General features: G+C 38.3%; 1 protein-coding gene across 5 annotated transcripts in view; it reads right to left on the bottom strand.

Moving 5' to 3' along the window:
* LOC137956434 (probable NAD kinase 1) overlaps positions 1 to 12,974 on the bottom strand; it is a 27,215-nt gene extending 14,241 nt beyond the window's left edge. For 2 of the 5 annotated variants that reach the window (XM_068803929.1, XM_068803930.1), the window contains exons 1-6: positions 12,365 to 12,401; positions 9,793 to 9,964; positions 9,307 to 9,426; positions 8,184 to 8,368; positions 7,846 to 7,959; positions 7,555 to 7,649 (exon numbers count right to left, since the gene is read on the bottom strand). In XM_068803929.1, coding sequence (XP_068660030.1) covers positions 7,555 to 7,649; positions 7,846 to 7,959; positions 8,184 to 8,368; positions 9,307 to 9,426; positions 9,793 to 9,964; positions 12,365 to 12,391 — 713 coding nt within the window. In that variant the 5' untranslated portion in view covers positions 12,392 to 12,401. Of the gene's footprint in view, positions 1 to 7,554; positions 7,650 to 7,845; positions 7,960 to 8,183; positions 8,369 to 9,306; positions 9,427 to 9,792; positions 9,965 to 12,003; positions 12,216 to 12,364; positions 12,415 to 12,461; positions 12,814 to 12,888 lie in introns of those variants that run through there. The other 3 variants (XM_068803932.1, XM_068803933.1, XM_068803931.1) reach the window with 3 other exon arrangements.

The following is a 12,974-nucleotide window of genomic DNA, read 5'->3' as shown; positions in this document are numbered from 1 at the left end:
TTTTCTTCTTCAGATCTTTGTGGGAATATGTGACGGTTGAGGGGGGGGGGGGGGGGGGGGGGGGGTGGGATTTTTGCCTTTGGAGCTTGAGGGGGAGATGGGGACTTTTGGCTTTGGAGCTTGAGGGGGAAACGGGAGCTTTTCCTTTGGAACTTGAGGATTCCATTGGATTGTGAGACTTTCGTCTGATAGTTGCTAAGGTGGTTGGACAAAGAATGTGGGGGGGAGAGGCTCTTTATATAATTTGGCAATCCTCTATTTGGTGGGGTGAGATAACTGTGCCAATCAATGAGGTTAGGAGATAGAGGGGCAGGGGAGTTCCGAAAGGACGCATTGAGAGGATTTTCTGAGGAGTTTGGTGGTTCGAGGTGCCAGGGGCAGCAAGTGTTAGTTCCCATCCTTTGACAGGATTAGGGTCAGAGTTAGGTGATGGTAGGGGAGGGGAGATTTGGCTCTTCAGGAGGTGTGTAACAGTAGATAAGATGGGAGAGGTAAAGATGCCCTAGAATTGATGCACCAAGAAGTAAAAAGCAGAAATAAAGACATAAATAACCCTGTCAACTGAAAACAAATAACCAAAATACCCTTTTGTGAAGAAACTGTTCTCCTTGCTCTTCTTGGCCTGAAAGATCTAAATATTCAATGCTTGAGAAGCCACCCTCTCAGCAATAGATCTTCTTGGCTTCAACAATTTTTTTTTTTTTTTTTTTTTTTTTTGAATAGGGATACTTTTCATTAAGAGCTTGAAGGCTAAAGAAATTACAAGGTAGAGGAGAGGGGGTCCCTAACAACAAGGGATTGGAGGGAAGACCACTCTCAAGAAAGAAAGTCAGCTAGAGAGTTGGCTGATCTTAATACATTAGTCCAACTAATGGCTTTACATTTAAAAACTCACTTTCTTAGATTCTTTTTCAAATTTTTCACATTGTTGATGTTCTGCTTCATTTCATTTTGACATTTGATACCCTATCTCTTGCTCCTTAATTAGATTAGGGACTATATCACATCCTCAATGGCCTTATGGAAAATCATAAAAATTAGAAATTGGAGTTTTGGACAATTATGTTAAAGGGTTACAATAAACCAGCTTCAAGATGTCTTCCCTTGTAAATGTTACCAGTACAATAGATCCACTTTCCCTTGTCCAAAGAGTGCAGTTTTTCCACATTCTCTATATTCTCCAGAAATTAATCTCAATTTTAATCATGAATTGAGCAGCTGGTTTAAATGTATGTCAATGAAACAATATTCCTCCAGACTCTCCATTCACTCAGTTAAGCATATAATTTTTCCACTGAACCACTAACAATTTCGTAGATCACCCCAACTTCATATTGCTTTATATTTCAACGAAAGACCACACCAAGTTTACATGGCAACCATGAAATTAGACCAAGTGTACATTACATCGCAAGGCAGCCTATAGAAGTTTGCACGCACCGAACCAACTAGACATGCAGAGCAAGATGAGGTGAGACATGCAATCAGTATGTCAGCCACTTGAGAAATTACCAAACATTTGTCATATCCTGCTAGGAAACATTTGTTGTATTCCTGTTAGGAGACATTTATCATATTGTTTTAGGAAACATTAGTTCAGATTTTTATCAATGCTTGACTCCCATCAACCACATGAACCAGAACAAATCAAGCTATGGGTCTCACATACAATTGGTTTTCCAAATTTGGAAGTGTTAAGTTGGGTCCAAGGCCCATCCCAAAATGACTAGCCACCTTAGGAAGCCTCTTTCTCAACTAATAAACTCAAGATATTTGTACTCACTAATCCATGTGGGACTATTCCTTAACACTCCCCCTCACGTGTAGACCCTCTTTTTGTGACTCTACAAGTGGACAATTTAGGAGTAGGCAGTTTAGGTGTAGGCCCTCTTTTGTGGCTCTACAAGTAAATAGTTTAGGTGCAGGCCCACATATGAGTACCTGCTCTGATACCATGTTAAATAGATGATTTGTGGAGAAAATAGAAGAAAAAATGAATTTCTAGAAGAGAGGCAGCTTTAGGGTTTTTCTGCCTTGGAATCCGAGCTAGAAAGGCCCTTCCTGCTTCTTTATAATCAGGGTTTAAGTGAAATTTTACAATAGGACAAAAATGCCCCTCAATACTCAAAATTACATATCTCCTAAAATACATGTCTAAATTGAATGAAAATTTAACTAGACATTCTCTATCTAATAGCCATACTAAAGAGAAAAATGTAATATTGAAAATCTAAGAAATGACCAAAATACCCCTGAACTTGTATTATAACACTCCCCCTCAAGCTGGAGAGTAGATATCAAATAATCCCAGCTTGTCACTAAAGGATACATGTTCACCCCAAAGGCTTAGTAAATATATCTCCCAACTGGTCTGAAGACTTTACATAAGGAGTTACCACCTTCCCCTACATAACTGCATCTCTAACGAAGTGGCAATCAACCTCTATATGTTTCGTTCTCTCATGGAATACAGGGTTGCTGGCAATAAAAATGGCTGTCTGGTTATCACAATTCATAACCATAGGGTCAGGTAACATAAAACCAAACTCAAGAAGCACAGACTTAATCCACATAAGCTCACTAACTGTATGAGCCATTGCTCGATACTTGGCCTCTGCATTGGACCTAGCTACAACTGTCTGTTTCTTACTTTTCCAACTTATCAGGTTACCTCCAACAAACAACAGTAGCCTGATGTAGAATGTCTATCCATCTTACACCCAGCATAATCGGCATCAGAATACCCAAATATATCAATTTTCCCATTATGAGTATACAAAAGACCTTTTTCAGGTGCACCCTTCAAGTACTTCAAAATCCTCTGAGCAGCTTCTAAATGGACTTTTTGAGGATTTTCCATAAATTGGCTCACAACTCCCACAACAAATGAAATATCCGGCCTGGTAACTGTAGCATAGATCAGTTTACCTACTAACCGTCGGTATTGAGTTTTATCCTTGAGTGTAGGACCCTGGGACCCTGGGTGTCATGTAGATTATGATTAACTTCCATGGGGGTGTCTATAGGTTTAACACCTAATAAACCATACGCCTGTAACATATCCAATATATATTTTCTCTGAGAAAGAACAATACCTTGCTTGCTACGAGCGACTTCAATGCCAAGGAAGTACTTGAGAGGGCCCAAATCCTTTGTTTGAAAATGTGTAGCCAGATATTGTTTAACTTCTGTAATACCATCAAAATCATCACCAAATAACACAATGTCATCTACATAGACAACTAAAACCACCATACCAGTCTTCCTTTTAAGTAGGAACATAGAATGATCACAATGACTCCTATAAAACCCAAATTGTAGTACCACATCACTAAAATTTTCAAACCAGACCCGTGGACTCTGTTTAAGTCCATAAATAGCCTTCTGCAGTTTACACACCTTTTTTGTCTCCCCCTAAACAACATACCTAGGAGGTTGCTCCATATACACTTCCTCATGTAGATCACCATATAAAAAGGCATTCTTCACATTGAGTTGAAAGAGGGGCCAACCCTTATTAACAGCCACAAATATTAAGATACGTACCGAAGTAAGTCTGGCTACAGGAGAGAATGTCTCAAAGACATCAACTCCAAAAGTTTGCGTATAACCTTTCGCTACCAGCCGAGCTTTGTACCGTTCAATAGAATCATCAGCATTATATTTGATAGTATAAACCCAACGACACCCCACAATAGTTGCTTCTGCAGATAGATCACATAGATTCCATGTTCCCCGAGACACCAAAACACTCATCTCATCATCCATAGCTTGTTTCCATTCTGGAGAGCACAAGGCTTCCTGCACTGAATGAGGTATATGGGAAGTAGACAATGACATAGCAAAGGACTTGAAGGATGGGGAAAAAAATCAAGTGACACATATTTGGATATCGGATGAGAAGTACAAGACCGTTTACCTTTTCGTAGACTAATAGGCAGGTCCAAATCAGAGACAAGAGGATCTGCAGGCAATGAGGAAGCTAGTGGATCATGAGAAGAGAGCTCTGTAGAGGTAACTGTTGAAGGCGTTGTAGGAGTATGAGAGCGACGGCTGTAAATACGAAGAGGCAATGAAGAACTCGATGATGCTGGTACATCCAAAACTACAATACGAACAGGACAGCCTGAAGGAGATTCAGGTGATACAGGAAGCTCAGTAGATGATGAAAAATATGGAGTATGTTCAAAAAAGGTCACATCGGCTGACACATATGTTTTTCGTCGAATAGGATCATAACATTTGTACCCTTTTTGTTGACAAGAATATCCCAAAAAAACACATTTGACAGACCGAGGTGACAATTTATCGACCGAAGTTCCAAACATATGAACAAAACAGGTACATCCAAAAATACGAGGAACCACACCAAACAATTTACAATTGGGTTTTATAACCTGAAGTGGAACTTGACCACTCAAAATAGTTGAGGGCATATGATTAACCAAGTAGCACGAGGTTAAAACTGCATCTCCCCAAAAAGATTTAGGAACATTCATATGTAATAATAGTATCCTTGTAACCTCAAGGAGATGTCTATTTTTACGGTCAGCTACCCCATTTTGTTGTGGTGTACAAGGGCAGGATGTTTGATGGGTAATATACCATGGGAATCACAAAATACTGAAAATTTATGGTTAAGATATTCCAAACCATTGTCAGTACGAAGTACATGAATACATGCACCAAATTGAGTTTTTATTTCATTGAAAAAATTAAGGAATACATCAAATACTTCGGACTTCTCCCGTAGGAGATACACCCAAGTGACTCTACTGAAATCATCAATGAACGACACAAAATACTTAAAACCAAATGGGCTAGGAACCCAACATGGACCCCATACATCAAAGTGGACTAATTCAAACAACTTGGTGCTTTGACTAGAACTAACTGGGAAACTAGTGCAATGTGCTTTCCTAGCTGACATGATTCGCAATCAAATAAAATATTGGCTGGCAGAGAAGGAAAAGACTGACACAACTGGTGAGGGATGTCCCAAGCGTAGATGCCACAAGTAAGAAGAATTTGTAGTAGTGAGAGCTACAGCTCGAGAAACGGATACATCATCCAACATGTAGAGCCCTCCCTTCTCATGTCCTGAACCAACCGTCCTCTTCGTCTGCAAGTCCTGGAAAACACAAGAAGTAGGATAAAGGTTACAAAACAGTTTAAGGATTTAGTTATATCACTCACAGACAAGAGATTAATTGGAAACTTTGGTACAAATAAAACAGAATCTAAGGATATTTGTGGAGTAGTAAGAACTATACCCTCCCCCTGAATGGGAGAGGTGGATCCATCAGCTAAATTAACTCGACGATATGAATGAGATGGACTAATGGATTGAAATAAAGAGGGTATACCTGACATATATGTGTAGAGGCTCCTGAATCAATGATCCAAGAGGGGGAATGAGACACATTTAGTGCATTCATACCTGTACTAGCCATCGTGGCACTTGCTGAGGAAGAAGGAGTCTCGGTAGTCTGAGAAGCAGTAGATGAAGTAGTCAGTTGACCTAGTCGTTGTAATCACTGCTGAATTTCCTCATACGATCCAGTATGTGAGGAGGTGTCCTTATCTATGACTATAGAATTGGCCCAGGTATGTTTACCAAATTTGTCCCAGAAATTCTCAGAAATATGATTAGTCCTACCATAATAAATGCATTTTCGATCCCCCCGATCATTTCGGCCACGACCGCGGGTTATGTAAGAGCGACTTCTACCTCTATTATTACCACCATGAAACTGACCGCCGGGCTTACCAGTAGAAGATTAAAGGTTAAGAGCAGCTGCTTCTGAGAGGGCTCTACCTGACTCATTCTTATTTACAACTGCACCTTCAGTTCGAAGAACTTTGTTAAAAGTTTGCTCAAGAGTGGTCACATTCTCATTAACCAACAATTGGGCTTTAATAGCATCATACTCATGCCCCAAACCATCAAAAAACCGGGCTACTTGAATCTGATTTTCTTTCTTACGGATGTCTTCAACATTCGTAGTAAAAGGATAGAATGTACAAATCTCCTGTAGTACTCCCCTCATCTCAGTGAAATAATCTGTCACTGATCTACCTCCACGCTTCATATTAAAGAACTTCACATATAACTCATAGATACTTGATAACTTACTTTCTTGAGACAAAATGGAAGTCAATGTAGTCCACATTGCCTTAGCAATATTGCAACTCAAAATCTGATCACTAAATCTGGATTCCATACTATTGACCAACCAGGTCATTACTAAATTATCTTCTGCCACCCAATCTTCAGTAACAGGTACCGGGGGATCATAATTTATATATTTTGCCATTCTTCTAGCCCTCAAATACATCAAAACTGATCTAGACCAGTTTACATAATTCGATTCATTCAACCGAATTGTAGTTATCTGAATAGACTGAGAGAATTTCACATCTGAGCTCTCAACAATCCTTTGGACAGCAACCCATGTGTTGGAATCAGCCATTAAATATCATCAAACACCACAATTCAGTACACTAGAGCATCAATTAACCAAAGGGAAGCACTTTCCCCAAATTTTAATATGTGTAGTCAAGTGGACCCCACACAGAATTCAATTAGTGCAATGCAGCACCCAATTCATTCAATTTAGAACCAATAGTGATTAATTCCAGCAATTGAGACCATAAATCAATGAAAGAATGACCTAATTGCAAGAAATCAAGATGCTGTAAGCTATATGGATGATGACGCAAGCACTAGGTCGACGACGCAGGTAGATTTGAGAAATTTCCTCAAATTGGGATCATTAAACACTTCTAAATCCAACATTCAGTCAAATAGAAGCAGTAATCATTAGCCAATAGGCTAAGATAGGCAGAAAAAGAGAAAAAATGAAAATTTTACCCTACCAATCCAGAAATGTGGGGAAAACCTTCAAGGAGATTGCTAAAAATACATAGAAGATCCACAAAATCCAAAGAAATTAGCCCATAACCCACAGGTCCCAGAATCGGAACCTGGCTCTGATACCATGTTAAGTTGGGTCCAAGGCCCATCCCAAAATAACTAGCCACCTTAGGAAGCCTCTTTCTCAACTAATAAACTTAAGATATTTGTACTCACTAATCCATGTGGGACTATTCCTTAACAGGATGTATGTAGAAAGAGAGAGGGAGAGAGAGAGAGAGAGTTATGTAGGCAAAATAGTTCTGTAGAATCACAGAGGACTAGGAAGTCGAAGGACGATTAATTTGGATATATATGTATTAGAAAGAGAGAGAGAGTTATGTAGGCAAAGTAGTTCTGTAAAATCAAAGAAGACTAGGAAGTCGAAAGATGACTAATTTGCCACCGTAGGTACCTATTAAGCCTGACCATTACCACCAGTAAACATATGCAGTTAATACCAAACAAATCCAGATCTGCCTCGCTAGCAATACATTAAGAGGCATTGCCTTAAGCTTCTCTTTTGCAGGAACAAATAACAGCTATTGCTTGTAGTACGAATCTATCAAAGCAACTAATACAAAAGATATGTTATCAAAAAACTGTAGAAAATCAGTATGGCCACTTGAAGGACACACCTGACCATGTCTGCACATAAGATACGGACAGAAACTGAATTTGGTTTAGTCAAAATGAGCACAGTCTGTGGAGTTGATTCCCATTTCAAAGATATCTGAAGATTAGAGAAAAATATTTTCTTGAACATGTTAGGAAACAATTTAGTAAATAAATATCATTGCAGTTAAAAAAAAAAGGTCCTAAAGCATGAGAATCTTTCACGGGCCGAAAAACAGTTTTGGAGGCAATAGTATGACATGTTGATTGTAACAATCATCAATTGCTATCATGACATCTTTTAGTAATATTACCTGTTTACTGCTGCGCTCTGCTGTAGTAATATTTCCTCTTTCAAAAGAAACAATATCATGCTTATGCTGTCCACTTTTTTCACCATTGCATCCCCACGAAAGCCTAAAAGATGCCTGCCAACAAGATAAGTAGATAAAAATTGAAAACTAGGAGAAAATAAAAGAAGACAAGAAGAAGCTAGTTCAGTCCAAGATGTGCATCAGCCCCATTTATGCCGTCAAATGGTCAGGAGCTAATGTGCGGATAGATCTGTCCATGTGCATAAGTGTGTATACGATCAGTTGATAATTTGTACGTCTGTCTGTGTATGCACTCTGAATTTAAGTAGCCTTGATACCTTTCCTGTCACCGTGCTCTGAGCTACTCTGGAATCAGACTCTGTATCCCCATTCCGAAGAATCTCGTGTGAGCAGATTCCTTCCTTCCCACAACACCTTTCATTCTGCTCACCACTTTGATTGTAAGCCGATTGATAGGACGAGGACTTCAAACAATCATCTTGACCGTCTTCGGCCAACAGTTCTGCAGATCCATATCATTCAGTTTCTTTGTAAATAAGATTCCTTTACAACAACTCTCTTCAAAAAAAAAAGATTCCTTTACATCAACAACAAGAAGATTCCAAAGTTTTCCATTACAGAAGTCAAGTAACCTGTTAATATGGGCATTTGGTTATCCAAATGACAAGAACTACTCGTGGATCTGGATGAATCGTTTTCAGTAAGTTACAATATCAAGCGGTTCATGATTTTACATGTTTCACTCCAAACTCGACTAAATTGAAACTTCAAAAGTTCAATCAAAGAAAAACAGCAGTCCCATTTCATGTGCAAAACCTATTTGGACATTCTATGGCAGATACAGCATGAAATCGCTTCCCCAACACAAGAAGGTTAATATCCTGAGTGATGTGATGATTATAAATCAATTCAGGGAACTGGGAGGCCTGGAGTCACAATCAGGTCTTCCCCCCTCCTAGGTAGCTTCTGAGATTCTTTGAAGAAGTCTTGAGATCATAGCACTTCCTATGCTCTCTTTTCAGCCAATTCCAGTGCTGACTCCTTGGCTCAGGATGGTTCCCATTGTCAATCTCTAGTTGTAATCCAAAACCCTAGTAGAATGCCAATACACCTTTTCTCTTGCCACTTCTTGTCATTCTACTATGAGGTAGTTTTTGTATATCTCCAATAATCCTAGTTAGGCCAGATTTTAGCAGGACCATTTGTCTTTTCTTTATAACTTCATACACCAAGCAGATTCCTTCACACAAGTTTCTTAGTTGGCAATAACAAGATCTTCTTCTTATACCATTTTGTTATGTACTTCACATTTTCAAAAGAATTACTAACAGAGTTTAACAGAAAAATGTCAACTAATTTTTCAAAGCACCACAGTGATCATACAATGTACTAATAGAAAGAAGGGCAATTTGGTAAACATGCAATTGAGGATCAACTGACCCTTCTGCCTATTCTTCAGATTGTATGCCCTCTCAAGTTCATATTTGCGCTTCCACTCAGCTGCCTCAACTTGAGCAGCAGCTTTTCCTTCAGCTACTCGTCTTAATGCCTTTGCAACCGCTAACAGCAAACAACAGTAAGCAATGTGTCAGAGTGAAGCAAGAGTTTGGACAACAGAATTTCAAAGGTAAAGTGGGAATATTTGGCTGGAAACTTAGGAAAATACGTGATACAAGATCCACACCCTGAAATAACCTCCAGAGAGTCTCAACCCGAAACCCAATTATGCAAAATATAAAAATGAGAAATAAAAATAAAAATATAAAACAAATGAGAAATAAAAAAATATATAAAACAAATGAGAAATAAAAAAATGGCATTTAAGGTAAGAGAAATAGTGAAAGGCTTGGAGAACACGCCTTTCAGGTACCTCTCAGAATAAAAAGAAAGAAAGTAATGTCAACAATGAGTTAGAATCTAGTTTACTTCTCAAAGCCTCGGAGAACTCCACAAGATGATCATCGATAGCTTTGACAGGTCGCTGTTGAAATATATCCTGCATCACTATATCAGAGTCTAGGGGAGAGAGTGCATCCATAAACACATTCCCAACCAACTGTGAGGAATTTAAATTTGAATTCCCTTTTCCAGAAAAATCCTGTTTTCAGAGAACATCAGCAAGACAAGCAAAGTCTCAACCAGGAGTAAATTTGAAACAAACTTCAATTTCATTTTTTTTTTTATAAACTTATGGTGAACTTCATTTACAAATAAATGATACAATAGATTACAATAAAGTTAACAAACCTCAACTCAGATCTTGGAGAGGGAGAAACTAATTAATATTTTTCAGTACATTAAAATTTCAAAATATATCAACATTCCCAGAAAACCAAGAAAAGGCCAAGAGGAATGGAAAGGAAAAAGTCTTATCTGAAAGAATACCATGGTTACATTCATCCTTCAAATAGCTGCATATCTGATAGGCTCATAGCATATTATATCAGCCAAAAGTGTGGTACAATATGGGCTTGGCATCCCGTGATATACTAGCATTACAAGAAGGTTTACCTATTTAACCAGGTTAGCCTATCAAATACAGTTATCCTAGTCTTAAAATTTCCCTTTCTATTAGAAATCAGCTGCACGCTTCATAACTCCATAGCCTCATAGATAATAGGACAATCAATACTACCATATGACAAGGTATACAAAACAGTTATTATGCGCTTCCTATTTATTCAGAAAATCCTACAACTATAGTCAGCCTGGTTTTATAATTTACTGCTCTTGTAGAAATTTAAGTTTAAATTATGATGAAAAGTTTTTAGAGACATCGAATACCACTAATTAGTGCCAGAGTACTGCCACAACGAGCCTGTTACATTTGAAAGTCAACTTTTATGTGCCCCAAACAGAACCCGGATTGGTAAGAAACATGTATTAGGAACTAATAGCATAACACAGGAGCCATAGTTTTCGAATTTCCAGATGTAGAGTTGGGAAGAACTGAGTGAAATAAACATGCTAACAGATTAGATTACTGTTGCTTTTTAGTCTGTTTCATCACTTGAAATTTCAACTTTTTGAGCAGATTTTAAAAAAAAATGGAAATATTGATTTACACACCCTTTTCACCCAGTGAAACTTGGTCATTGAGTCAAAGGCCCAATCCACCCAAGCAGAATGACTATAGTTCCACAGAACTAGCATTTTTCACCTTTTTTACCCTTCATAGTGACTGGCATTCATAAGCTTGTAATGTTGAGTTTCAAGTTTGTCAAGCAGAATACTAATAGCTCCACAGGACTAGTATTTTCACCTTATCCCTTTATGGCAACTGGCATTCATAAGGTTGTTATATTGCATAAGCACTAAAGGCCCTATTTAGGCAACCCTAGAAATAGTTTTGCTGTTTAGTGTGGCTGATTGATCTAATGAATTTTATGCCAATTTATCAAAAGAAAATGGCCCAATTAAATGCTGCAGAGGTTCCTCATTCTTGCTGACATCCTGTAGTTTGTCTTAAATAGGTTACAGATAATTGTTGAGGATTATAGAGGGAAAGTTCGTTATATCTGTTGCCAAATTTGAACTTGTGGACAGTTAATGAAAGAAATATAAGATGTCCTAGTATGAATTATAACAAATAAAAGATTTGTCTAAAAGAATTTTGAGCTCAAATACTTCATGTTTTCAATTAGTCGTGTTTCTCCACAGCTTTTATCCAGGTTAAGTTATCCATAAGGAATGAAATCAACCATTTGCACAAAGAAAATTTTGACCTTGGAGAGCTACATATTAGAAGTCAGCGGGGAAGACACAAATTAAGAACTTCAATTAGGAAGGGTAACCAATAAAGATGATGTAGAAAAGAAAAGGTGATTCCAAGAAAATGGGGATCCAATAAGCTTTGGAAGATTGTTGATCAACTCTCTTCCACACTCAGACAAGCAAGCAGTTAAAACATTCAAACGTCAATAACTGCAGTTTGACTTTACAGAGTAGCAAAATTACTACCAGTCTCTGTAACTTGATTTATCCATGCAAGGCCTTTTGAATTTCCCACAATCAAGAGCCAAGATTAAACAATAAAGCAATACTAAGTTCCACCAGTATTCGAAACTATTCCAGGTACATAGCCAATGATACTTGGTTATATTTACTATTCTGTAGAAACAAAGACTGTTTTCTAACCTCATCGCAGATTGTGGTGCGAGCATACTACTAAAGTCAATTTTGCAGACTGACTGAAAATGCGTTCCTCAAAAGTGCCACTACTCCAAAAAGATGAGACCATCCAAGTACTGAACAGCGTCAAGATCACACTCCAATTCTGTCTCATGTGCCAATAAGCGAGACAAATTGCAATCACATAATTTACAATCCCTAGTTTGCAGCACAATAGGCACCAAGCAACACAAACATAACAAACAAAAAAAAAAAAAAAAAAAAAGGAAAAAAAGCGGGTCAAAAGGAAATTCATATTAAGAGTTGAAATCAAGAATCGTGAGGGAAATACAAACAGAAGAAAGGGGAAAAAAGCCTCAGAGCGTACGTTGGAAATCAGCTCCCGCGGAGACATGGCGAATCGAGAGAAGAAAGAATGAGGACGAAATAGAAGGAAGCAAGAATTTGGTTGAGCCGTTTTATACCTTTTCTTTAAATGGAGAAAGGAAGAGAGGAGATTGGCGTGGCCCAGTCAGCGGCGCGTGGCGGTGGGTGGAGTCGTCGCGGAGATTTGTTTCTTTACCGAATTACGTCACATGGGGTGCGGTCAACGCGTTGTAAAGTCTTCCACTGCCGCCTTCTAGGAGAACCGCAACCCAAATTTTTTAGAGGGAGAAATCCTCTCAGTACAGGCGTCCCATTTGTTTGGTGAAGTCAGCAACATTTATTTCATCTTAAATGAAATTGAATTCCTTTTGAAAAATTCTTTAATCACCATTCCATACATCCGAAAACTTTCCATAAAACTGGTTCCGGGCGGAGATTCGGATTTTCTACCTGCAGAAATCGGAGAATGGCCACAATAAAAGATACTTCACTTCGATGAATAACAGTTTTCAGTGAAAGATTTACAGTATGATTCGCATGTCAGGTCTCCATGTTCAGAACTCTTAGTTCCTTTTTGTCTGTGATTGTTCATCCAATATCAAGTATTTGAC

Source organism: Aristolochia californica, unplaced genomic scaffold (genome assembly GCF_029961685.1).
Source record: "Aristolochia californica isolate CCGP_79_NKW_82.1479 unplaced genomic scaffold, dmAriCali1.0.hap1 SCAF_2, whole genome shotgun sequence".
Taxonomy (NCBI): Eukaryota; Viridiplantae; Streptophyta; class Magnoliopsida; order Piperales; family Aristolochiaceae; genus Aristolochia; species Aristolochia californica.
The sequence above is the reverse complement of the archived record's forward strand: the minus strand, read 5'-3'. Positions and strand labels throughout refer to the sequence as shown.